We start from the raw sequence: 27,755 nt of genomic DNA, 5'->3' as shown, positions 1-27,755 counted from the left end.
TGCGCCCGGATGACGTGGCGGGAACGGCGGAAGCGGCGGCGCCTCCTTTTCTTCGGCGGCGGCTGGTGGAGACGGGGATGGCGCCGGCCGGGCTCCTGTGGTGCGTGGCGGCCTTGCTGGTGGTGCGGGGCCGCGCCGACGAGCACGAGCACACGGTGAGCCGGCGCGCCGCGGAGGGCCTGAGGCGGCGGGGTCGGGCGGCCTCCCCTCTTCCTTCCGCCTTTCCGTCAGTCAGTTGCTCGCTTGCCCGCCCTGCCTGAAAGGGCCTGATTCGGGGCGGCCCCTTTGCCTCCTCCAGGCCTGTCCTGAGGGCCGCAAGAAGGGAGAGGGCCTAGTGGGGCTTCGCTTGGTGGCCGTGAGGGCCCGTCGCGTGTCTCTCCGAGCGAGGAAGGCTTCTTGCCCTGTTGGGGCTTAAGAACCGGGGTTGGGGGTGAGGGGGCTTCGTCGGGGCCGCCTTTTATCCAGTGGAGGTGGGAGGCGAAGCGGGCGACCGAGCTCAGGATGCCGTGCAGCTCCATCCTGCGCCGTCCGGCCCCGTTAAATTCCCCGAGTACTGTTATAGGATTGCGAGTAAGACTTTTGTAGCCCCGTGTCACGTTGGAGGAGGAGAGATTCACTGGATAGCATCATCCCTTTCGCTTCCTTGAGGGAACGTTGCGCTGCGAGAATTTGGTGGCGTGATGGTGGGGAAACGCCAGCCACATCCGCAAAACAAAAAAAACCGTTCGTCTCACATCGCATAACGTGCTTGGCAAGTTTCGAGAACAACGGCGTGGATGCGATAGTGATAGTCGTCCCTTCACGTGAAAGTTGGGAGAGGCAGCAGCTTGCCGCTTTGCGTGTCTTGGCTTCTAGCATGGCAAAAGTGTGTGGGGGTGTGTGCCTACGTTTCTGTGGCAGGTTATTGCCCCATTAGAGAGCAGTTAAGCATGTGCAATCTTGGATACGCAGCCATAAGCAGTGGCCTACCTGCAGCGCTGTGGGGTGTGCGTAGCCTACATAGGAAATGTGCGTAGCCTACATAGGAAATGCGCAGCACATAAAATATTGACTTGATTCGCATGTCAAGTTAAGCTATTGTTTATTTTTATCTATGGTCTCATACAAACAAGCAGTGTACTGATGCACACTGTTCAAGTTTCCAGCTCGCTCTTCCCCCTGCTAGCCCTTTGCTGTGGTGGGGAAGAAAGAAACCAGAGGCTGGCTTAGCATTGCAGGTGAAACAGCAAAGCCATGGAATTGTTTGATTATGGGACTTTTCCTGTTCATGTGTGCTTTCTTTTTCACTATGCCTTTCTTTAAAAAGAATATTCAAAGTGGCAAAGGGTGTGATAGAAAATTAAAACAACATAAAACATAAAAACCCACAGTACATATTTTCAAAGTAAATTTGTAAAACAACAAAGAACAATCCCACAAACAGTATATTTATTTATTTTAAAGATTTGTGCTCTCCCTTTCAAGCAACCAACTGTAATGCACAACTCTCACATACACACTGTCTGGCAGGCCTTGGTTCTCTAACTGGTGGATGGTTCCAGAGTTTGTTATCCTTCATTAAGGAGCCCTAAAGTGGAGCTGAATGTTCTTTCTGGCAGCAAGTGGGGAAGCAAACATCCTGCTGCCTTTCCATCTATAGTGAATGGGGCCAAAGTGGTCTCCTTGGAGGTGGGTGATGGCCATTGGTCTTCTGACCAACAACCAGAATTCCTTTTTAAAAGCAATACCTGTTGAAAACTATTGGAAGAGGAATTGTAGAATTGGAAAGGACCCTGAGGGTCATCTAGTCCATTCCCCTGCAATGCAGGACTCTGCACAAAACTATCCATGATGGATGGCCACCCAACCACTGCCTAAAAACCTCTAATAAAGGAGAGGACTACCTTTTGAGGGAGTGTGTTTCACTGTCGAACTGCTCTTGCTTTCAGAAAGTTATTCCTGATGTTTAGTCAGAATCTCATTTCTAGTAACTTGAATCCATTAGTTCAGGTCCTACCCTCCAGAATGGGAGAAAACAAGCTTGTTCCATCTTTCATGTGACAATCCTTTAGATATTTGAAGATGGCTCCTCTCAGTCTCCCCTTATCCAGGCTAAACATACCCAACTCCCACAACCATTGGTTTCCAGACCCTTTATCAGGGATATCCTGGTTTATTGAAAGGCAAGCAGAAGCAGTGATAGCAGCAAGCAGATTTTTTTTCAAAAAAGGGTTGTACAGTCTTGGTGCCACTACAGAAAATGGCCAGATCTGAGTCCTATGCTTACTCAGAGGTAAGTCACATTGAATTCAGTGGAGCTAGGACTGCAGCCTTAGCCTATGTAGTGCTATTCAAAGGCTACCCTCTGTCAAAGACAAGGAGGGATGAGTGTGTTCTGGCACATAGTATATGCCTTAATCCCTGGTATAACAATGCTACTAAACCAACAAAGTTTTCCCTGACAGAATATTGAATGCTTGACTTGATAGGTAGGGCAGCTTAACATGACATGTGTGGGCTCCCATGGAGTAGCTGGTAGCCTGTTTTTCTTTCTGCCATTGTTTCTGGAGCTGTGCTGCAATAAGTGAAGCTAAGATTTGCCTTACCATGTTATCTGAATCAGAGTAACAGTAGTTGTTTAGCTCTCCCAGACTAACCATGAACTATAAACCAAGAACAAACCTTGGATTCACCTCGCTGAAATGGAAGCCCTGGTTTGGATGGTGCACTAAGCCAAACCGCAGTGCAGCACAGTAGCAAAAGGGCCTGTGGGGGAGTAAAGTGACTGCAAGCTTTTTTGGGAACCTGCTTATTTCTGCTAAGGCATAGTTTGGTTTTGTGTAGCTGATTTCACTTCCATAGAATCAAAAAGTGTGCAGCGTCTTGGAAGGAAGCCACAACTCCTCTTGGGTGTGATGAATGGGTAAACACAGAAGAAAACACTGGTTTCAGTGCAAACATCTTGGTTTGTATATTAACCAAGAGTTCTGTGTTTTGTCAGACCTAATACAGTAGTACCTCTGGTTATGAACAGGAGGCCCGGCTGCATCCTGAAAACTTCGTAACTGGAGGCGCCCTTCTGTGTACGCGCACGGTGCGATTGAGCACTTCTGCGCACGTGCACAGAGCGAAACCCAGAAGTATAAACTTCTGGGTTTGCCGCGTTCGCATCCCGAAGTTTATGTATCCACAGGGATAAGTAAGCAGAGGTACGACTGTATAGTTAAATCAGGAAAATAAGCCAGGATCAGGCTTATTTCCTGGTTGGTTAACAGACATTAAGCCAGAATTGCGTGTTCTGGGCAAAATGAGGAACTGGCTTAATACAAGCCAGGATCTTTGTGCTGAAGTAAATGCACAGTTGGTAGGGCAAGAGAAATGTTTGGCCCTAGTGTCCATTGGAAGCCTCAGAAATAATCCAAACTGGTCTTTTCTCCCATTTAAAAATAACATGAAATCTGCATTTCATATAAATTACTATATTGTGGGCTTCCTACAGGACAGAGGGACTAGCTAGTCATTGCAGTGTAGCTTGTATCAGCAGAATAAGCCACAGATCCATGTGGATGATACAGTATCCTATTTTATACCTTATAGTTATCTGCAATGTTTTAAGCTCTTTTTTCCATGGTTAGCATAGGTGGCATGGAACAAGTGTTTAAAAAATAAGATATGCCAAAAGAGAAATAACATGGTAAAAAGAAAGCATCTGAGTTATGTATCGAATAGATTTCATTAACTTCACAAACCTACATGCCAGAAGTCCTTTTCATTTTTGGGCCATTCCGTGAAAAATGAGCCTGATAAGAAAAAAATTATTTTTAAAATATACTTATTTTACTTATAGTTTCATTAACTAAACATATTAAAGTTCAATATTCCAAAGAAAAAAAGAATTTAAAATTATTTTTTTCATGAGAAATTTGAGCTTGAAGTTTCAGTATCACTTTTCTGATTGTGTAGCTTAATTTTGTTCATTTAGGTTGGCATTATTTTTTAAAGATAAACAAAAATTGTGGTTGTCATTGTTGGTATATTATTAAAGTGAAGAACTTTGTCTACACATTGGACTTGAAATTTTTTAAATAGGTAAGTTATTTCTATTTTATTTTTATTATTGAATGGGATGCTGTTTCAGTGTCCCACCCGTGACAGCAAAAGGTACAAAAGTTTATTTTGTGATAAAACTAATTTATAGGTTATGTTTGTTTTATTGTGGGAGTATGTATTAGAGTATAACACACCTATCAATAATAAAAATGCAGTTAATTAATGTAAACACCATGAAATTTTAATAATTCTTTTTCTGTCCCACCCGTGACAGTTTTCAACTTGTTTTACTGTTGTAGCTTGAGTTAGTGATTTCAGCAAGTGATTTCAGCTCTCTGCAGACAGGAGACAGATTCCTCATGTAACAATTCTTTATTCTGGCAAACAAGACTGAGGGACTGAGGAGAGGGGAACTAGCTAGAAAGGGATACATTTTGGAGGGAACAATCTCAAGCAACCACAAAGCTGCCTTTTGGTGGAAACCAATAAGACTAAGGAGCCAAATGCAGCTGCTTGAATGAACCAATAGTAGCTGTTCCTTCTGGAACATAAAGGCAGTTACCGTTACTTTACCCTAATGCGAATACATACAGTAATACAGATAATATAACCTTTGAATCAATACACAAAATGGGAAAGACTACATCTGCAGAACGTATGAGAATGGTGAATGCAAAAAGTGTGTACTTAATTTGCACACCCTAATTGATGAAGACTTAAACATGTCGTCTGAGATTTTCTGGAAGCAATGGAAAGATGACTGTTCTAGCCGGCCTAAGGTTTTTGAAGCAAAAGGAACCATAGAAGAAGCTGTCAATGAGCTACAAAATCAATTTAGTAAATTTAAGAAGCACTTCTTTGTAAAGTGATTACAAACTAAAGCTTTCAAAAATATGAAAGACACAGTAGCTGATGATGAGGTGATTCTTCAAGTGGATTTTGCTGAAAACTATTTGGCAACATCGCAAGATGAAATCCAAAGTGCACACTGGACCCACAACCAAATCACAGTATTTACAGGTTGTGCTTGGACTCAAGGCAAAGTACGTTCTTTTGCCGTGGTTTCGGATCACTTAACCCACGACAAATACTCAGTATATGCATGCATAAAAGCCATAATTGAAGAACTTAAGAATTTAACAGACTGACAAAGGTCAAAATCTATTCTGACGGATGTGCTGGTCAGTTCAAAAATAAGTACACACTGTCCAATCTGTGTTTTATGCCTGAAGACTTTGGTGTTGATGGGGAATGGTTTTTTTTTTGCTACATCCCACGGCAAGGGTGTCGTGGATGGGATTGGTGGATTAACTAAGCAAGCAGTTTGGAATGCAGTAAAACAAAGGAGAGTAGTAATCAATTCAGCCTCAGATTTTGTTAAATGTGCTGAAAAAGCAGTACCGAGAGTGAAGTTTGTCCTTTTAACACCTACTGATATCAGTGCAAATATGGCGATGCTAGACGAGCGCTGGACTTTGGTGAGGAAGATTCCAAACGTGCAGTCCAACCGTTTTTTTAAAGCTAAAGACAAAAGAAGTTTAGTTTATGGACCTTCTTTTCAAAAGTCCACCCACGTAGTCTTCACAGAACTGTTCAAGTTAAAAGTTTCTGATGTTTACAGAGATTCTGAAAGTGACACAGAAAAACAAGATGGTGTAGCAAGTTGTACAAATGAAACAGATGTGCCGGTGGTTGGATTGAAGCCGTTCGTTGATGGAGTGACTATTGGGACATATGTTTTAGTTGAATTTGAAACAACTACAAAAAGACAAAGAACCAGGCCTACTAAATATAGATATGCTGCAATATGCCAAAGTAATGTTGAAGATGATGGAGAAGTCAAGGTGATGTGTATGCGAGCAGTTAACAATTCTGGAAAGCTGTTTCAAGTTGATGAAAAAGACATATCATATGTGCAGTTTGAACATATTCTTAGTATCTTACCCCAACCTAATGTTAAACGAGTCAGAAGGAACATTTTTTATGAATTTACTGAAAATGTAGATGTGTTTGAAAGTGGTTGATTGGCCCAGAGATGGACTAGAAGAAAATATTTTTTAAAATCGATTTTAATTTTAGTAAATACAACATTATACTTTGTAGGCTATGGTAGATAGTAAGTGTAGTAATAGCAAAAGGTTTTTTGTAATTATTCCATTTTTAACAACCTTAATTGTATGTTAAATCAAGTGTATGCCAGACGCGTCCCACCCGTGACATTTCATTGTCCCACCCGTGACAGCATTTTTTCCTTAATTTTGTATCATTAAATTTCTTAACCTAAATTTCTGATTGCATAGTTGTAACCAATAAACATTGATTTAAACAGATATGCTGAGTTTATAATTGATTCACCTCCGAACTCACAGAGTTTTTCCATAAATCAAACTTATCTCAAGCTCCATGTCCTTTTTTGTCCCACCCGTGACAATACTTTAACATTTAATAAAATTGTCAAAAATATCCATAAAAAAATTAAAAATTAGTAAAATGTTCAGTATCTTATTAAGAACATAGTTCAAATTTTGGTTGTTAATTTTTATGTATATTTACATTCTTACGCATGTGTGAATACCAAAAAACATGGTCCAAGTGTCCCACCCGTGACAATGGAATGGCCCTTTTGTGGCTCAGAGATGTTGTCTTCACTGAATTCTCCTCCCACCTCAGTAGCAGCCACCTGCCTTATTTACTAGACCAGGGCGATCCAACCTCTCAGTTTAAGTGGGCCACAAGAGTACGGTACTTTGACACAGAACCCGTGGGCCATACACTGAATTAAATAACCATATCATAAATTAAAGTTTTTTGCAATATAGTTAATATTTTTAATATACACAATATATATTTAAATAAATAAATACAGAATTTATAAATTTAATATATTTATTAAATGAAATTTAATACACTAACAGATGCATGTGCTTTCATTAACGACACAGACACTGAGTCCCTGTCAGGATAAAAAGGGTATAAATATGATAAACAACTTACTTTAGAATGCTCCTAGTTAAAACAGTTTGATCCTCTTGTGAAGCCAGTTAACAAACTTATCCCATTGGTTGTCACCCTGGCACGAACCAACTAAGTGACAGGGTTTCTCTCTAACCTTACTATTCATAACATTCCCCACCCCCCTAGCAATGTATACCTGTAACTAGGGATAATATTTTATGCATCTGATGAGGTGGAATGTAGTCCACAAAAGCTTATGCCACAATGAATTTGTTCGTTTTTAAAAGTGCCGCAGGACTCTGTATTCTTATTTACCCTGTTAGCTTCTTTTAATTGCTTCTCTCCTCTGAAGCCTTTGACATTTGTTCCCATCAAAATGACATATTCCAGCTAGTTTTCTAACCCATGCCTCTCTAACATCTTCCCTGACGTTACTTGACCCATGTACTCTTATTAAAAAAGGAGTACAGATACTGCTTACTTTTTGCATAGGAAAAATATATAATTTACTGCACTTTTTTACATTTAGCTGCCCAAATTAGGTAGAAACCTAGTGCACTTTGGTCACTTTGAGGTAGGTAGCAAAAACTGTCTCATAAGCTTCCCTGTGTCCTGTTCAGTTGCTTTTCTCCTAACTATCTACCCACTTGCTGCAGCCCTGCCTCAGCTTTTTGATACTGCAGTAGCCCTATGCTCCAAGATTTTCTTTGCCTTGTGTGAGGGTGCATGGACATTGGACAACTGCCAGGGCACTTTGCTTGGCAAAGCTTAGGCCAGCTTCTATTAGTGCTGTGATCTGCAACTGCTGTGCCACCAGTAGGGAGCTGTGTGTTTTGGTGGCAAACCACCAATAATTGTTTGTCAAAGGAAGTCAAGAGATAATAAGCAGAATGTACCTTTTTTTGAGAAAACACAGCACCTCACTATTGTGTGCTGAATGTGAGCAGCCATCAAAAGTAAGATGGGATTCTTGGACATTTTAACGCCCATACATAACAAATGACAAACACTTCATATTCCTGCTAAACTTACACAATTCAGCCAACAGTGTGCTTACCTGGTGCTCTTGTTGCTGACCTTTAAAGCCCAAAACGGCCTCGGCCCAGTATACCTGAAGGAGCGTCTCCACCCCAATCATTCAGCCCAGACACTGAGGTTCAGTGCCAAGGGCGCTCTGGCGGTTCCCTCCCTGTGAGAAGTGAGGTTACGGGAACCAGGCAGAGGGCCTTCTCAGTAGTGGCGCCTGCCCTGTGGAACATCCTCCCATCAGATGTCAAGGAAATAAACTATCTGACTTTTAGAAGGCAGCTCTGTTTAGGGAAGTTTTTAATGTTTGATGTTCTGTTGTGTTTTAATTCTGTTGGGAGCCACCCAGAGTGGCTGGGGAAACCCAGCCAGATAGGCGGGGTATAAATAATAAATTATTATTATTATTATTATTATTAGCAGAAGATGGATGCAAGAGAGAAAAGGATTTGAATATGTAGTGCAGTTCTAATTTTAAAGTAAGGCTGTACAAGCTTGGCCTAATTTCATGTGAGTGGCAAGGAGGGAGCCTATAATTAGCTCCAGCTCAGTTGGCCCTCAACAGTTTACTTCTGTGGGAATGTGGCCCTTGAAAGCAAAAATGTTCCCCACTGTGTTTTGCACATTCTTCACAGATTTTCCTGTGAATACTTGCTCCATTCTAAATAACATATTTATTTATAATCCTTTTACTTTTCAATATGCTTTCTTTTCAGTACCAAGATAAAGAAGAAGTTGTTTTATGGATGAATACAGTAGGACCATACCACAATCGCCAGGAGACATACAAATACTTTTCTCTCCCTTTCTGTGGTGGATCCAAAAAAAGCATTGGTCACTACCATGAAACGCTTGGAGAAGCACTGCAAGGAGTCGAATTGGAGTTCAGTGGTCTGGACATTAAATTTAAAGGTAAACTGCTTTTATTAAATGTTTTCTAAATTTGCACACGACTGTTCCAGTCTTAAACACACACTTGGAATTATATTGTCTTATGTTCATAAATTTGTTTACTGCAGCTCAGTGACTTCTTAGTTAACCCTCCAACACCATCATTGATACTACTTTTGTTCACAATTATTTTTAAGGGTTCAGAAGCAGGCCACACTCCTGTTCCATTCCATGGGCCTTTCCCACACCTGTCTTCAACATCATAAAGGTTAATGCTGGTGTTGACCTTAAGATTAGGAAAAAGGTTTAGTGGGAATTGCTATTAACCAGTATTTGAAACCAGGGTTTTAATTTTGTTACCATTAACCATGATGAAGGATGGCTGGAAAATTTGCACAGGCAGCATCCTATCTCCTAAGCTTAGGTATACACACATTCTCTTTTTTGTGGGAGTCGTGTGTGTGTGTGTGTGTGTGTGTGTGTGTGTGTGTGTGTGTGTGTGTGTGATCTGGTGGTTTGGTTACTGGTTTGGAGAAAAGCATGGCAGGAGTGATAGTCTATGCAGCCTGTGTGCTTTGAGGGACTGAGAGCTGTATATACTCAAAGCCAAAAAGCTGGATTTGGGTTGTTCTTAAGTCCTTGAGCATTTGATGCCCATCAATAGACTTTTGGGGCCTTGTGGGTTGGTTTAGTTTTATTTGTGGTTCAGCAGTAAGGGTTAGCAACAGTGCAGCATAAAGGAGCTCAGTGGGGTTGAAAGTGGGGGAAATCATCTTTGAGTGACTGATCTTTTTAGTAAAATAATGGTTAGTGTAATATCCAAGGCTCAATTAACTTTCAGTTAATGCACTACTAATGCATTTTTTTATATATAATTTCCACAGATGATGTGATGCAGACAACTTACTGTGAAATAGACTTGGATAAGCAAACAAGAGATGCATTTGTTTATGCTATCAAAAATCATTATTGGTATCAGATGTACATAGACGACTTGCCAATATGGGGTAAGAAATGTTTGCCTGCAGAACCGGAAAACATTTAAATAAGTAGTATACCCTTGATCTTATCTGACGCCTTTCTTTCCTGCTTTATCCTACTTTCTTCCCTATTTGCCTCTTCCACATTAACCTTGAATAACTGGCAGTGGGAATTGGCACGAGCTACTTAGGCTCACTTTTGTGTTTGTAGCTCTGCGTCATGCTGGAAGGAATGGGTATGTGTTACTCAGCTGGAGTGACACACATGATTACAGTTTTTTACTGTTTTATAGGTAACCTCAAGACCGGATTACTGCAACATGCTCTACATGGGGTTCCCTTGGGTTTAACCTGGAAGCTGCAGGGGATGCAGAATGCAACAGCTTAATTGTTGACTGGGGTAGCCAGCCAATACAGTGGTACCTCTACTTACAAATGTTTCTACTTACGAATGGAGCTCCGTCCGCCATCTTGGATGCGGTTTAGATAGGATTTTTTCTACTTACAAATTTTTAGATAGGGTTGATTCTACTTACAATTTTTTTTCTCCCAATGCATTCCTATGGGATTTGACTTACACATTTTTTCGACTTACGAATGTGCATTGGGAACGCATTAAATTCGTAAGTAGAGGTACCACTGTACGTTACTGGGCACAGTTCAGGGTCTTGCTTTTAACATTTGAAGCCATAAATAACTTGGGACCAGGATATCTTAGGGACCACCTTGCCCACAATATCCCTTCTTGGCAACTGTGCTCCTCAGATGGGGCACTGCATGCTGAGACTACCATATGCCCCAGAAGTGCACTTGGAAACTGAGATTTCAGTGTGGCAGCTCCAGCTTTCTGGAATTGGGCACCAGCTGGTGGTGTTTAGGCACCTACTAAATATATATATATATCTGGCCCGGCCACGTGTTGCTGTGGGTTTTTGTGTTAAGTGGACCCTTTTCTGTTAAATGGACCTTCAGAGTCTCCATGGAGAGTCCTCTCTGGTTCAGAGTCCCCCTTCATTTTGTACACACTCATTCCCCCCATACGCGTGTTCTGTGAAATTATGAAATTATGGTGCAAAGTGAGGCACCAGCAGCGGGAGGCAGTGGATGGCTGCACGCCGTTGGAGGCAGCGGTTTCAGGTGGCAGCTTAAAATGTCAAGCAGGTGTTGGAGGCAGCAACTGTAAGTTGTCGCCTTGGGAGGTGTGCGCCAATGTCGGAGAGGCTTTGCAGGCGGCAGCGCGTGATCTGCCTTTCTATTGGATGCTGCTGGAGACTTCAGAGCTTCTGGTAGTGACATCTAATTTGTGAGCCACCTTTTTGTGTTTAATCATCATTTTAGGTGTGAAAGGTGTGGGTTTTTTTGGGGGGGAATTATGCCAGATCCCTCCCTGATGGGCATGGAACGTTGTGGCCAAATTTGTTACATTACGGTTCAGCGGTTACGGAGAAAGGCAGTGACCTCTGCGCACGCAATGCCTACATTTATTATATCTATACACACACACACACACACACACACACACACACACACACACACTGTACTAGCTGGCCCTGCCATGCGTTGCTGTGGCTCAGTCTGTTAAATTGAGCCTCAGAGTCCCCCTTCAGACTCCCCTCACCTTCAGAGTCCCCCTGTTTTACATCCCAGCCCCTCCCCCCACCCCCACTCATCCCTGTGATTGGCCCCACCCTGTCCCGACCCATGACCTGTCCCGCCCCCTCCTCCCCCCATCCCCCACCCAGGCGAGCCCCCACCTCCACTCGGCCCAGTCTGGAAAGCCAAGCTGATATGCTGTGGAGAGGGAAGTTTTCCTAGGTGCAGTACCAGTGTAGCCATCGCTAGAGGGCACTATTTTGCAACCTCTCCTGTGCTCCCAGCATGCACTTTCGTCTGATTTGTGAGTTCTGGAACACGTGGCTTTATAGATATTTTAGGAAGGCTGAGGTGAAATTTTATATTTGAGAAAATGTTTTTGTTGTTTTAGAGTTTGCTGAATTTATTCGATTGTTCTTCACGCTTGTGTTTCTGAGTTTTACTCTGTTTTTACTGTGTACAACACTTTGATGGCTGTGTGTTGTGAAGCGGTCTGTGGTTTTTTAGGTTTTTTTTAAGCCGTGCAAGTTTTCCAAGGATATGGTAATTTGTCTGGTTGGTAGATTAATCTACTACAGATTTAGTTAATTTAGTTTTAATCTATAATGATAAACTTGCAGGCATCTGTTTAAGGCCACTGGGGTACTGCAATGAGATTGTTAAAATGGAAGCCATCCCTTCCCAGTGTGTGATAGCTCTTTTTTTATTACATTGTAAGTTGATTTTAAACTTCCAGGTTTAATGTTTATATCCAATTTTACTTTAAATTGATCATTTAATGGGCTGCAAGCTTGGTGAAATCTTGGTAGGGAAGTCAAGAGAAGGTGTAGCTGAATTGAATCATCAGTGCTTATATTGCTCCTTGTCCCTCTCTATGACTAGTGGAAGCAAAATAAACTATGCACATTTGTTTTATGTTGTGTAATTTAGCTTTCTTACCCAGAATTTGGATTCCTGCGGGATCGTTTTGTGTGCATGGAATGCAGAGTTTGCCTGCAGGCTGCAGCTCTCTCTATCTCTGCAACAGCAGGGAAGTCTCTAACTCTTGAAGCCCATCTTTATTCCCCTAAGGGGGCCACACTTGTAGACTGCAAGCCTGCTGCAAAACAAAACCTGCTTTGGTGCCTGAATTAATAATATTACTTATATCCGTTCCCTTCTCTTTGCAGGTATTGTTGGTGAAGCTGATGAAAATGGTGAAGATTACTATCTCTGGACGTACAAAAAACTTGAAATAGGCTATAATGGAAATAGAATTGTAGATGTGAATCTGACAAGTGAAGGAAAAGTTAAACTAGTTCCCAACACCAAAATCCAAATGTCTTACTCTGTAAGTAATTCAAATTCATGGGTAACATTATTTATACTCTTATGTTAGTGGTGACTAGGCCATTCAGCAAGCTGAGGTAATCTCTTCGATTTAGCCTTACGTTGAGAGCTAACTGGTGTGCTCGTTGAAGTTTGGCTCTTGCATATTAACAGTGCTCTGGCACATGGTCTTCTGCTTCAACAGTCTTCTTCCTGTATGGTTGCCAGCTTGCCATTATTATTTTTTTATGGCCCTTCCCCTGTGCCTTCAACAGCAGTTGACATGGAGAAAATAATGACTGAAATAAACAAGTGATTCTTTATCTCTGTCTCCCTACTAGGAAAAGGTTCTCTTGCATGTTAAGCACAGGAGTAGGGTCATGAAGAAGGGTGGCAACTCAGATTGCCAGTTCACAACCTAAGGATGCAGTGGTGAAAATAAACACTATACAGTGGTACCTCGGTTTGCGAACTTAATCCGTCTGGAAGCCTGTTCTTAAACCAAAACCGTTCTTAAACCGAGGCACACTTTCCCTAATGAGGCCTCCCGCTGCCAGTGCCCTTCCATCATTTGGCTTCTGTTCTTAGACCGAGGTAAAGTTTGCAAACCGGGACACAACTTCCGGTTTTGCGGAGTTCGTAAACCATTTCAACAAGCCATGGAGCTTGGATAACACCAGGCCCTTTTCAGAAAAAACATGGTAATTGTTACCCTGTATAAAGTTCATTTTTGTGTCTTCTTGACACAAAATATTTGTACTATGTCAGCACATGTTTTATTTTTTCCTAACTGTAGGTGATTTGCTGAACTGGAATTCAGTAGACCTATAACTAAATATTCTCAGCTTTCCAAGTGTTAATTTCTTTCTAGGTGAAATGGAAAAGGTCAGACGTGAAGTTTGAAGACAGATTTGACAAGTACCTTGACCCATCTTTCTTTCAACACAGGGTATGTTTCCTTTATTCAGTTTATGTATATGCACATTATAATAATTAGTAACCCAGAAAACTTCTGTCCTGGTTAAAGCTTGAAGGGGTAGTGTCCAGATTGGACAGTGAACTCTCCTTCAGAACTTTAACCAGGGTTAAGGTTGGGGAGGTCACTTAAAACCTGTGGCGTTTAAACAGAAGCATGCAACAAGAGTTTCTTCTTCTTCTTTAGTTCCATTAGCTTTACATATGAGCTCTGCTTCTAGGGTATGTTCCTTCCATCTTTTAATTTCACCTTGCCCCTCCAACCTAGCCCATGTGTGTATATGATACCAAGCTATCTCACTGGTTAGAGTGCTGGGCTAGGACCTGGGAGAACAGGGTTTGAATGCCCACTCAGCCACGAAGCTCGCTGGGTGACCTTGGGCCAGTCACCATCTCTTAGCCTAACCTGCTTCACAGGGTGGTTGTGAGGATGAAATGGGGAGGAGGAGAACAATGTGCACCATGTTGAGATCTTCGGAAGATAAAGGTTGTATATAAATGCAAATAATAATAATATGAATACAAAATAAGCTCTTGCCAGTGAAAGTTCATGGCACAATAAATGTTGGTACATGCACTTCCTAAATGACATACTTTTTTTTAAAAAAAAAATCTCTTAGCCAGGCAGCATCAAGATCTTCCATCTAACTTAAATTAGATGAATGAATGGAAATGAATGGAACCTATATTAAACCTGCTCATTAATTTCAATGGTTCTACTCTGAGTTGGACCAAAAGTGGATACAAACTGCAATCCTGATAGTTGCTTGTATCATATCTCCTACGTGCAGGGGCAGAAGAAGCCACGAGAAGAATTATCATTGTTAAAAGTGGACAATCTGTTTGCTTATTAACTATTTAGCTAAATAAATAACCAGCTCAGACCTACACTTACTTCCCTTTTCACAGAAGCAAGCAGTAACCTACATAAACAATGTAATTTATTTATTTTTAATGCAGAGAAGCTTAAATAGCTATGACTATCTTCCCAATTCAACTTCTTCATTTGCCTCTTTCACATGTCATGGGAAGCCAAGCTAGAGCTTATCGAGATTGCATGAATGTGTGGGCTCCTGGAGAGGGAACTTGCTCCTCCTCAGTCTTCACTCTGCTGAACTAAGCCTGAGATGTCGTCCAAACTTGAGCTTGTGATTAAGCTTCCTCATTGCTAAACAGGAGCTGAGAAACAAATGGGTCCCAACTGAAGATTGGGCCATACAGAACTATGAATGCTGACACATTTTGAAGGTGGCCTGAGTAGCACTGGATTTTCCAGCGCTACTTGGACCCTCCTAGCACAGAGTGTTGGGCTTGGATATGAGAGCTTAGTTCATATCCCTGTTCAGGTGTCATGCTGACTGAGTGGCCAAATTGTGAGGATAAAATGGGTAAATTGTGCATGTGTTGATCTGTAATTCTTGAAGGTGAAAGAAAGGTGGTATGGAATGTAGTGTCATTTTGGTTTGCTGTTTTTAAGTAACAGGGCTTTAAAATGTATAGGTCACATTTTATTGAACCTGATGTCAAATTTAGTCTCTAAGGCGGTTCATACCATCCCTTAAAAGACTTTTGTCTTGACCTCTTCAACTCCCAAGACCTTTGGGCTTGTGTGCTGAACGGGACATAGTTAGACCTGACCTGCTTTGGGGTTGTAGTGGGATGGTAAACCTTTTTCTGCCCAAGGCCCATATTCTGTCATGAGATGTGACTCTTAAACCTTAGTACAGTAGGCTATATTTCAGCTATGCAACAAACACCCACCGTTCTCCATCCAGTCAAACAAGAAGCATTATTAGATATAAGTCACATTCCAACCCGGGGGGGGGGGAGCATTGATGGTGTGGAGCAGGACGGTGAGGGGCGTGGCTTGGGAACAGTTCCAAGGGCCAAGTTGAGAGGCCTTCCGGGCAGCATTTGACTCTTCTACTTGAGGTTCCCCATCCCTGGGCTACAGTATTTATTTTATCTTTTGAGTAGCTTGCTTAAATAATAAACAAGCTAACACATTTCCACTATTTTATTTTAGATTCACTGGTTTTCAATCTTCAATTCCTTCATGATGGTTATTTTCCTGGTGGGCTTGGTTTCTATGATTTTAATGAGGACACTGAGAAAAGATTACGCACGATACAGTAAAGAAGAAGAAATGGATGATATGGTAAAAGTCTTGTTCATCTGCTAGTACTACTTTTTAAAAATTGCATTTTCATTTCTAGAAAACTTGTCCAAATGACAGTAATTTTTCGGTAAAAAGAAAGGATCTCTAGAACAAGTTTTCGGTCAGATTTCAGTTCCTCTGGGTGTTTCTGTGTAATTTATGTGAGGGCTTAAATGCAGGAAGGTTGAAGTTCCTTGACATGGGGATGGGGGTGTCTACCTGCTCAGTTTATGTTTGACTCAGTTTATGTTTCCCCCATATATTCAGTTTAATTGCTTGCATCTTCCTTCCTTTATTGGAGTGCATTTCCAACCCCCAACCCCAACATGCCTGGACAGAAAGTCAAGAGAACTCCCTACCACTATAGGTAATTATTTTAGAGTGCAAGGAGTAGACTTCAAACAAGTGCAACTGTGGTGTTGGAAAGTCTCAGAGCATTCAAATATGCAAGGCCTCATAAAAGAAAAGCTGCTTGGAGCAACATTCCTTTACTCTTTCGGCCCTTTTTCAAAAGAAAGGAATGCAAGTGGATTATGGCAAAGAACTTTCTCAAAAGCTTGCTGACCTGGCACATTTGAATACATTTCATCCCCACCAGTAGTATAGCAGAGTATTGACACTCAAAAGCATGAACTCATTCGCAAAAGAGCTTTTTGACTCCTGAGCCAATCAATATATAAGTCAGGAATTATGTCCAAGCAATCCACTCCTGGTGGTGGTAAAACGATTGCAGAGAGATCCTGTGAAACACCTAACATTTAGAACACTGGAAATGAAAGACCAAGAACCACAGTACTTGAATGTTCTCCTTACATCGGTGGTTCTAAGCTTGAGCTCCTCTGAAAGAAAATATTTTTCTCCTTGGGGCAGTCCATAATAGCACTTAGCAAGGTTTCTGGTGCTGTGCACAGAATGTCCCCCCCCCAGCTGATTGTCTATGGAGAGCAGCTCTCTGGGAACTAGCATTTGAGTGACAGAGCCCCAAGAATTTACAGTGGATTTGGTGGTGGTGTTTTTCCAGGAATTCTTACTAATGGAATGGGTACAACTGAAATACAAATGTGTTGTGGCACCCTAGTGTTGCAAAGAGAATGGATCATAGCCAACCATGGCAACTCACTCTAACCACAAGTAATTTTTATTAATTAATTTATTATTTCTATACCACTTTATATTTTTTAAATAAAAACCTCAAAGCGGTGTGCAGCATGTTAAATAAATAAAACAATAGTTGGGCGATGTTCCTCCGGCTTCATGAGGATCCTCTTCAGTAGGGCTGGGTGAGTCTGGGCCCTGCCCCCTAGGCCAGGTGGAAAGGCCAGGTGGAAAGGGCCTTGCAGGGAGCGGCCTTCACGCCTCAAAGCTGGGTGATGTTCCTCCGACCTCACTGTATCAAACACTTGCCATTTAGTGAGCTTTAGTACCCTCATGCACGGTGCTTTGGATTATTTATTACATCTCAGGATACATAGCGTCTCACAAAGTGCTTCCTTCCTATGGCAGTTTGGCCATTGTCTCTTTTCCCCCTCCTTAAATGGGTATTTTTGCTTAAATGGGATTGACTACTAGCCATTTCCTTCCTGGTGATTGTTTTCAAACTTTTTTGTGTGCAGGACAGAGATCTAGGTGATGAATATGGCTGGAAACAGGTTCATGGCGATGTCTTCAGACCATCCAGTCATCCTTTAATATTTTCATCTTTGATTGGTTCCGGCTGCCAGATCTTTGCAGTTTCTTTCATAGTGATCATTGTTGCAATGCTGGAGGATTTATACACAGAGTGAGTATTGCTTCATGGCTTCATCATATTTTAAAAGCTCCTGGCTGAGAGTCAGGAACTCCTTACAGTTTACAGAGTGGATCACATTGGGGAAATTTTTCTATGAGAACCACCACTGTGTGCATAAATCATTGTTAACATGGTGCCATCATGGTGCAGAACCCTTGAGCATAAATTTCAGAAATGCAAAGTTTAAAACAACTTCTTGGATCCTGGCTTTCTTTCCATGAACAAAACAAGAGTTCATGTACCCTGAACAAGGATTCCCTTGAGGGCTGGGGAACCCTTTGGAAATAGTGTGGTCCAAATGGAAAGAGGGAGGAGTTGGCAGAAACCTTGATTTTGTACTTTCTACGTGCAGATTAAAAGCATACTTAGTAACACAAACTGATTACTTGGGAGAGCATTGTAGAGGCTCAGGCAACCTGGAAAGGTGTAGCCCGTCAATTGATGAATTATGTCTCAGACTTCAAAAGAGTTGACTTGGCCATGAAACAGCAGAACTAGATAAGAACCCAAAAGCTGCTGGATTCCAAGACTGTTTTTCCAGCAACTGACATGCATTCATTGTTCAGTTATGGTGTTAAAACCTTAACCAGTTGAGCCTGGAGCCTCAACACAATGGTGTCCAGCACCCTTCAGCTGCACCTCACTGCTTCTGGCTCCCGGCTGTAGCAGAGTTTCTTCAGCAGCGGTGTTGTCTGTGTGTAGGTAACAATAAAGCCCAGGACACAGCTTCTTCCTAATCTAAGAAGCTTTATTTACAGCAACGTACAACAACGTAGCCAGGAGAAAGCGACAACACGTTGAATCCCCTGTTCGGCAAAACAGAAAAGACCATTCACATAGCACAGTGAACACACCCCAGTGACCAGGACGCCATGTCCCCTGAGCTGTTAACCCTGTAAGCACAGATTGGGTGCACAAAAGGGTGCCTGCTTTTAAATAAATAAATAAAGCATAGAATAGCAAGAGCGAGCATCGGGCCAGTGATGAGAAACCGCCTCTTGCAGCTCTCCCAGTATCTCTTCTGGAGAGACACTTTGTTTTTGTGGAAACTCTCTGGAACTGTATATACAAGCCAGAAGCTTCCAAGTGATCCTTGTAGAACTTAGCAGAAACAAAAACTTTGAGTATCGTTTCCAGGCTGCTGTAATCTGAAAAATACTGACATTTCTGATATTTCACTAGAGAGCTCCTTGACGATTTGCATTGTGAATCGAAAGACCAACATCAGAATTAGCAGTATCTCCTATGGTTTTGATTCTTGTACTGCTAGGCTACAGCAGTGATACCAGCACTTCTGATCTCCAAGGAATTGTGTTTAATTATAAGGGCATAATTGTTAAATAATTTAGATCTTTTAATAGAATTTGGCCAAAAGATTTTTAGGTAGAGTTTTAAAAAATATATATTTTAACATAGTTTAATGTTGCTTATCCCCAAAACTGTTGGAACTGTTCTAGTTGTTACTTTTTTGCAATGTGACACAGTTTGCATGTCACGGTAAGCTACAAACCATACCTTATCATGAATGAGTCACACTGCTTGATTATTGCTCCTGCTCACGCTAGGTGAGGAACAAACTACAAACTTTGGATTACCATGTGGTCTGGGAAGATGGGTTGTTTTTCCATAAGCCAAGGTTTATGACTTGCTAATTGTGGTTTGTTTAGGAAGAAACAAACCATAATCCTGGTTAAGGGAAGTGTGATTGAGCAGCACGCGGCAGTTTATGGTGACATGTAACTGTGGCTGTAATGGAATACTTAATCCAGATGTTCAAAGCACTTTGGGATTTTGTTCTTGCTGCACATTAAAATTGTTGGTGTTTTGCGCTAGCTGAAGCTAAACTTTCAGCATATCTTCCACAATTTGCTCCTTGTAACTTTTTACATTGGTAGACTTCAGGCAGTCATTTGTGTAGCCAAAACTACATGTCTTTCATTTTAGGAGAGGATCAATGCTAAGTACCGCTATTTTTGTTTATGCTGCAACATCCCCAGTGAATGGCTACTTTGGAGGAAGCCTTTATGCCAGGCAAGGAGGTGAGACTTTTAAAATTACTTTCGTATTAAAAATAATTTTGAAGGAATTTAATATCTCATCACCATCCTGGGTTGTTTTTAACTTTTTGGGATTACCTGTGCCTAGCAAATTTCTCTGTGGCAAGAATACCTTGAGTAAATGTAGAGTAAATTAACACTGTGGTCGCAGTTAGATGTTGCAAATATAGTACAGTAGTAGTATGCTGTTGTCTTTGGGATAGATTGCTCCCACCTGATCAGAAAGGAGTTAAGAAGGGCTCGGCGGTTAAGTCAGTGAAGGGTAAGCAAGTTTGTGTCCTGTGGCAGAGGGAGAGAAAGGTTCTTGCTCACAGAACCTCAGCAGCATGTTAATCGGAATAGCTGAACAGATGCTGCAGTATCCTCTCATGTCCCTTTGAGCATATGTTGCCATCTGAAGAAACCCCTTGGAATCTACTGAAAGCCAGACTCTGTTCTCATTTATGGGAAAATAATACATCCCAACCTAAGGCTTTGGAGAGGAATGGGAGGCTGCAGGGGTTTCCTAGGTGACAGCAGACACCACAAACAACAAGAGGGCAATTCTCCTGCAGATACCATATCAATTGTATCTATTCCTTGTCTTGAAAATCCTAGAGGTGAAAGACAGAATTGTGCCAAGATGTTGAACAGTATAGTACTTGGGACAATGCCCTCTTCCAGGTTGATGCAGAGATGTTTTATGAGCGCTTTTTACCTATGGTTGCTCAACCAGCTATGGATCTATCTCAGGGGTCCCCAAACTAAGGCCCGGGGGCCGGATGCGGCCCAATCGCCTTCTAAATCCGGCCCGCGGACGGTCCGGGAATCAGCATGTTTTTACATGAGTAGAATGTGTCCTTTTATTTAAAATGCATCTCTGGGTTATTTGTGGGGCATAGGAATTCGTTCATTTTTTTAAAAAAAAAAATACAGTCCGGCCCCCCACAAGGTCTGAGAGACGATTTAGCGTTTCTGCGCATGTGCGAGCCCCGAAAACCGGAAGTAACCCATTCCGGTACTTCCGGGTTCGGCGCGGTACACAACCCGAAAACATGCAACCTGAAGCGTCTGTAACCCGAGGTATGACTGTACAAGTAAGGTTGTTGACAGAGTCATTTGAGACGTGAGTCTGTTTTAGATCTACACAAGAAAGTTAATACTAGGATCCAGACATTTCCAGCCAAAAAATTATCACTTTGATCTTAACATATTAATATTTTCCCTGAACCATTTTTATATAATGCTTTCCTTTTACCTAATCATTCCTATATCACAATACAGTGTTTTTGGTTACAGAGAGGAACATGTTCACGTCCTGCATCTTAATTTCATTGGGATATTTCTCCTTGCAGGAAGGCGGTGGATAAAGCAGATGTTCATTGGGGCGTTCCTTATTCCTGCAATGGTGTGTGGCACAGCCTTCTTCATTAATTTCATTGCCATCTATTATCATGCATCAAGGGCTATTCCCTTTGGAACAATGGTGAGTACATTAGCGCTGTAGGTTTGGTCTATTAAATCAAGAAGGCCTTGGGCAATTAACAGTTTAAAGTAGGCGGGAACTTGCATGCAAAACTTTGAATTACATCACGTCAACAAAAAACCAAAAGCTTAGGTTTACTGATGCATCCTGATAATTAATTGATTTAAAGCAAGGATGGGGGGGCCCTTCCGGGGGTCTGCATGTCAATGACTTGCAAGATCTGTAGTAAGACAGTCCCTGCCCTACAGGTTATAACATAAAATACACAACATGCCAAGAAACAGGGATTGGCGGGTGCGGGGAGGTAAGCTCCACCACAAATCTTAGTTAATTTTTAAAAACAACTAGCTACATGGAAGCAGTTCGGGATGCAAACTAGCCTGATATAATAACTGCTTCTAGATGACCATTGTGGAAAACCAAAGGCAGCTGGTCCTTCAGCAGAGATAGGAATCATCCAGCATAGCACTTTCCCTGTGATTCATTTCGCTGGATTAGATTCAGTTGCAGTTGCAGGATTTCCTTTGACATATTTATATTAAGTTCGGTTTTCACTCCAGTTGAAAACAAACACACAAACAAAAAGGGACTTCAGCAGCTAAAAGGTTCACCAAAAAATCCCTACTTCCCCCATTTTTTTTAAAAAAAAGAAGTCATCCGCTGCTCTCTTGAGGGAAGGAGAGCAGCTGGATTAGGAAGGCCCTGTGAATGCAGTCCAAGTTTGGAAATGGGACTTCTCTTCCTGACCCCCAGACCTGTCTTTATTGGGGGAGAAACCAAGCAGAGTGTGAGTTCTCCAACCCTGAGCTCCAGGACAGCTGATGCAGTGGGCTCCCAAAGTTCCCTCCACCAGGAGAGGAGAAGACAAATTCATGCCTGGTGCTGTCTACCCCCACCCCTTCAGATACTTACCCTTTCATGGAATGAATCTTAGTGTTGCTATTCTGAATAGGCATGTTAAGTTTAATGTTGCTAGGAAGCAGAAATTGTTATAATGGGTGCATGTGCTTTGATGCATTTTATATCCTCTCTTCTTGTGTGATTATGAGTTTACAGGTAGCTGTGTGCTGCATCTGCTTCTTTGTTATCCTTCCTTTGAACCTGGTTGGCACAATACTGGGACGGAACCTTTCGGGTCAGCCCAACTTTCCTTGCCGGGTCAATGCTGTTCCTCGTCCAATCCCAGAGAAAAAATGGTAAAGTATAAATTGCTTCTCTTGGCATTCATGCATCTGGTGAAGTAGTTGGTTGTCCTTGAAAGTAGGTTTGCCCCTTTACTAGCCAAACTACCAAGAAGGTCAGTTCAATTTTAGGTTAAATACTTGCTGAGAGATAAAAATCCTATGGGTGTCACTGGTAGTTGCCACATCTTTTTATCAGTGGTTGAGTGGCAATGTATGGTCTTCTTTCTGGTCTGTTGCCTGTAATTAAAGGTAAAGGACCCCTAGATGGTTAAATCAAGTCAAAGGTGACTATGGGTTGTGGCACTCATCTCGCTTCAGGCCAAGGGAGCCAGCGTTTGTCCACAGACAGCTTTCTGGGTCATGTGGCCAGCATGACTAAATCGCTTCTGGCACAATGGGACACCATGACGAATGCCAGAACGCATGAAAACGCTGGTTACCTTCCCACTGCAGCAGTACCTATCTATCTACTCGTGCTGGTATGCTTTTGAACTGCTAGGTTGGCAGTAGCTGGGGCAGAGCAATGGGAGCTCACTCCGTCACATGGATTCAAACCATGGACCTTCCAATTGGCAAGCCCAAGAGGCTCAGTGGTTTAGACCACAGCGCCAATGATGAGTATTGTGGATAATTTGAAGAGCAGGATTAGAGAACTGGGCTACCCTCTGTGGGCTGCTTTTGACAGGTGGGCAGTCACTAGCTGTCAATCATATGGTCCAAAAGTCAAAGGAAGAATTGGGAGCTCACTCTTAAGTGTGTTCCCGAGTCTTCCCTCCAAGCTGGGGCTGCAAAGATTTGGCAGTGCTGCAAACTCCAGTAGAGCTTGCATTTGGTGCCAGACGCAACTCAAGCCTGCCAAGGAACAATTTGGGATGCACATTAAAGCTTCCAGTTGTTCCTTTTGCAGTCATAGCCTTCCTTGCCCCACACGTTTTCGATGTGGGGACAGGTGGGTGCAACTGAGGGGAGAAGACCTTGTGTGCCTAATTTGGCCTGAAGAACAGAAGTTCATTATTCCTGATTTAGAACTGCTACCATGTTTTTGGTCCAGCAGTGATGAACTCCTTGCACAGGTGGAATTTTGGGGGCTGGCACTCTAATCCAGAGCACTAACTGTGTGCAGAATGCAACTAACACAGCAACAGTTCTGGAGAATCAGGACTCACATGGTCTGAATCTTAATGAAGTGATCACAGTCCTCTTAGATCTTGCCACCAGTGCATCCTTTAATCAACTATCACCTTCTGTTTGATTTCAGTGATTCTGCAAGAGCCCCTCTCTTAAGTGAGCTATTCCATTAGTTATGGTCAAATGCGAAAGTTAATTCTAATTTCTTTTCAGGTTTATGGAACCAGCTGTTATTGTTTGCCTAGGTGGGATTCTCCCATTTGGATCCATTTTCATTGAAATGTGAGTCTTCTGCCTAGAGAACTTTGCAAGCGCTTTACGAGGCATTATCAGCCTAGTTTAATCAAATGTTCATGTCTGTGCAATAAACAATGCTTCTTTATTCTGTAGGTATTTTATATTCACTTCCTTCTGGGCTTACAAAATCTATTATGTCTATGGCTTCATGATGTTAGTTCTGGTTATTCTCTGCATTGTGACCGTATGTGTGACAATCGTGTGTACATACTTTCTACTGAATGCAGAGGACTATAGGTGGTAAGTATTGTTTTTTCGCTTACAAGTCACTCTTAAGCAGCAAAAAACCTAGAAATTAGTGCCACAGAATGTATATTCTGCACTTGCAAGAAATCTGTCTTTCAGTGGGGTAACACTTAGACCTGGCTTCCTCAAACTTGGCCCTCCAGATGTTTTTGGCCTACAACTCCCATGATCCCTAGCTAGCAGGGCCAGTGGTCAGGGATGATGGGAATTGTAGTCTCAAAAACATCTGGAGGGCCGTGGTTGAGGAAGCCTGATTTGAGGCAGGGGTGTGTGTATTAAGCAAGCCTACCCAGATACATAACATTGTTGTGCATTTTTATGTGTACTCTTTAAATAATGTAAACTTAAAACTGGTAATTCAATTATATTTTGAATTGCTTAGGTCTACTTATGTTTGACTTCATTTTATTGACAATTATAATGTGCATTTTGTGTAAAATGCTTGGAAGATTTTTACAGTTAAATGGCATGCATAGTCTGTTAGGTAAACATTTTTATTTATGTGATGAGTCAACAATGTTAAATGCATTGTTTAAAAGTTATGCCAAGAAAAAGAAATGTGTGAAAAACAGAACTGGAAAATGGCGATTCCTCAAAAGTGCACAAGGATTGTGGACAATTTGTGCAATAGTATGAAGAAAGCTTGAGAAAGCTAGCTTGTTTTTTCATGCAAGGTGGTAAACAGTTGAACAAATTTTATGACTCCCTGTTACAGTGCTTGTCTAGATTTTCTTGTACTGTTTGCCAGGCTTTTATTCCCAGTTGTTAAATATTTGTGTTTGTTTTTCAGGCAATGGACAAGTTTTCTGTCTGCTGCTTCAACTGCAATCTATGTTTACATGTATTCCTTTTATTACTACTTTTTCAAGACAAAGTACGTAGCCTTTGACATTTTGTATTTGCCTTCCCTTTTAAATTAATAAAGCTAATACTTCACATTTTTTATTTAAAAAATGATTAATTATTCGTAATATGGGAGATACAAAAAATACTCCTCTTCCTCTTTTTGCCCCCCAGGATGTATGGCTTGTTTCAGACATCATTTTACTTTGGTTATATGGCAGTATTTAGCACAGCGCTGGGAATAATGTGCGGTAAGTTTTCTGCAGCATACTGAAATGCTGTCATCTCTCTTTTCTGCCAGGCCCATTCTGTTATATTGTGGTTTCAGCCTTAAATTAGCATGTGTCTGTCCTGTCTGTGAGTTCGTAGTCTATTGAGAAAACAGAGAACACTAGCTAGGAAGAATCCTAAATGGGGGGGGGGAAGTATTCCATAAATTCGTTTTCTGGACCTGATTCATTCTGTTTGGGGAACATGAGTTTGCTAGCTTATCAGATTTTTAGTCTTTAAACTTTTTGTCATATGTATGGTTCTTGGCAGCACATGTACAAACTCTAGGCTGAAATGCATGTGTTGTTTGAGATGAAAAGAAGCTTGCACTCCAGGGTGAACAAAATGTAATTTTAAAAAATGATATACCAAAAAAGACAATGGTGCATATCTTAAGCTTTTTAAGGAATGAACTTTTTGCAAGCTATATGATTGTATGGCATAAACATAATTATTGAACTTTATCTGATGTGTTTTTACTTGGGAGGAAGTCCTAATGAATTCAGTAATACATATTCGTAGCTGAGGATTGCAGCCATTGTCTTGTAGAACTTAAGCAAATCTAACCTATATATATTTGCCTTGTTTTTGCAGGAGCTATTGGCTATATGGGAACAAGTGCCTTTGTTCGAAAAATCTACACTAATGTGAAAATTGACTAAGGAAGGTGAACTTTGGAACAGTTAACCCTTGGGGTGGGGTGGGGTGGGGGACAGAGTATATAAACTTGCACACCAAAAAGCGCAAGGAGAAAATTGTGTATTTAACACTGGGCACTCTGTGGGTCTCTCTTTTGTGGATCATTTAAAGCAACATCTGTTTTCATTGATCCTAGGTTCTTACTGACTTTCTTCAACTGTTCTCAGCAAAAGCTTGGATTGTATTCGGTAGGCATCACTCCCCAGTACATGCTAATCTTCCCAAAAACTAGCTCACAAAGATGAAATAGACTAGCTCTCTTCAGTGAAGAGGACAAAACTGTATTTACACATTTGTTCCATTTAATTATAAAAGGAAAATGAAACTTGTGGATCCTAAAACTTTGCTGATTTGTTTCTGGTCCTTTAAAATACTATTCTGGAAAGATTTCCTCCATCCAGTTGTTAGTGCTATTCTACAGGGTAAGGGGGACACTGGATGCCAGCAGGATAATTTGCAGTATCACCTATTCTAACATTTACATGCATTTGTTTTAAAAAAGCAAATATTTGCATGCAGTATCAGTCTAATAGGACCAACTTTCCATTGGTTCGTCATTAAAGGAATATCCAGCTATATCTGAGATCCATCCAAAGAATCTTAAGTACAAAGGTGGAATTCTCTGCACTGCAATTTTTGTACAGTTAGCAAGAAAAAACGGTAAATAAAGATGATGCCATCGGCTTTTATTCAACACTTGGTGGTCTAGGTAACAAAAATAATTGAATGTCTACAATGATTTTTTCCCCCCTAACTCAGCCGCCCATCCCCGGTTTGGCGTGTTTACTTGATGATTAAAAGGGGTAACAAGTGTATAAAACATTAAATGATGTAACTTAGATGTAGCTCCCAAATGTATTTGGATGTACAGATTTACTAAAGAATACTTTTTTCTGATGATTCAATGTACAAACGTGTGAATTTAGGTGGCTTTTTACATCCTGCCTGCTGTTGCATGAAATTTGGGGGGGGGGGTTCCTCGCAATGTGTGTGTGTGTGTGTGTCATGTTTTCTGTTGACTGAAGCTCTTTCAGAAGCAAAAACTTGTAATTTATAAGTTTACTTTTGTTTAGTTATCTCTGGACACATTTGTAACACCTAAAGCAGTGCTGCTTTAAGTGTTCAGAAAATTTAAAATAAACTTTTCAGACAAGTGTTCTGATTGTAAAAAATAGATAAATTTCACAGTTGATTTTTTTTTTCAAGCAGTACAGCAGAATACCAATTCTTGAATAAAGTGCTACATATTCTCCATATATCAAACACCAGAGGATAGGTCCCATTCCAATTCCAGTGTGGTTTGTTAATTTAGAAAGAAGCTTTCTGGCTCATGAGAAGAGGTACCTATTAAGTGTACAGGCTATGATGGTGAAATAGAGAGTGGACAAATGACAGTTATTTCTGGAGATTTGTTGCAGCAAGGCCTTCTGGGTTCCTTGTTTTCAAAGATTAATTTTAACATGTATAGCCCAAGGCAAGGCAGATTCCAAATAATGCAGATGTTCCCAAAAGACAAATTACTGTGAGGGGAGTTGGTTAGCCCTAAACTGTGTGTATGGTGTATGTATGTATAAAGCAAAAACAGTTTTCTCGAGGTAAGTTCACTTGGATACTTATTTTCACCTTGGAAAATTGTGGAAGAGGAGAAATAAATACAATTTACTGTAAGTGAATTGTAGCTGGCTATCTGAAAATGTTTTATATGTGTAGTTAAATTCCATGGTGGGTCTGCAGTTCTTTTCATATCTAAATGGCAGACAGATATTAAATGATTTTGGCCCTCCTATTTTGGTAGTGTTTGCAGTTCATTTTATAAACACTGGTTTTATTCATAAATTCTAACAGAGCAGATTAAATCCTCC

General features: G+C 41.3%; 1 protein-coding gene across 1 annotated transcript; it reads left to right on the top strand.

Moving 5' to 3' along the window:
- Positions 1 to 27,679, top strand: TM9SF3 (transmembrane 9 superfamily member 3). Its single transcript, XM_035137789.2, has 15 exons — positions 1 to 155; positions 8,727 to 8,922; positions 9,786 to 9,908; positions 12,644 to 12,804; positions 13,654 to 13,731; positions 15,784 to 15,915; positions 17,529 to 17,695; positions 19,649 to 19,743; positions 21,096 to 21,226; positions 22,283 to 22,422; positions 23,752 to 23,820; positions 23,929 to 24,075; positions 24,872 to 24,955; positions 25,099 to 25,175; positions 25,789 to 27,679. The coding sequence occupies exons 1-15, from the start codon at positions 78 to 80 to the stop codon at positions 25,854 to 25,856; spliced, it is 1,746 nt and encodes a 581-aa protein (XP_034993680.1). The 5' UTR covers positions 1 to 77; the 3' UTR covers positions 25,857 to 27,679.
- The last annotated feature ends 76 nt before the right edge of the window (positions 27,680 to 27,755 follow it).

The sequence above is a fragment of the Zootoca vivipara genome, chromosome 5, assembly GCF_963506605.1.
Source record: "Zootoca vivipara chromosome 5, rZooViv1.1, whole genome shotgun sequence".
NCBI classification, from domain to species: Eukaryota; Metazoa; Chordata; class Lepidosauria; order Squamata; family Lacertidae; genus Zootoca; species Zootoca vivipara.
This window is presented reverse-complemented; position numbering and strand designations above follow the sequence as displayed.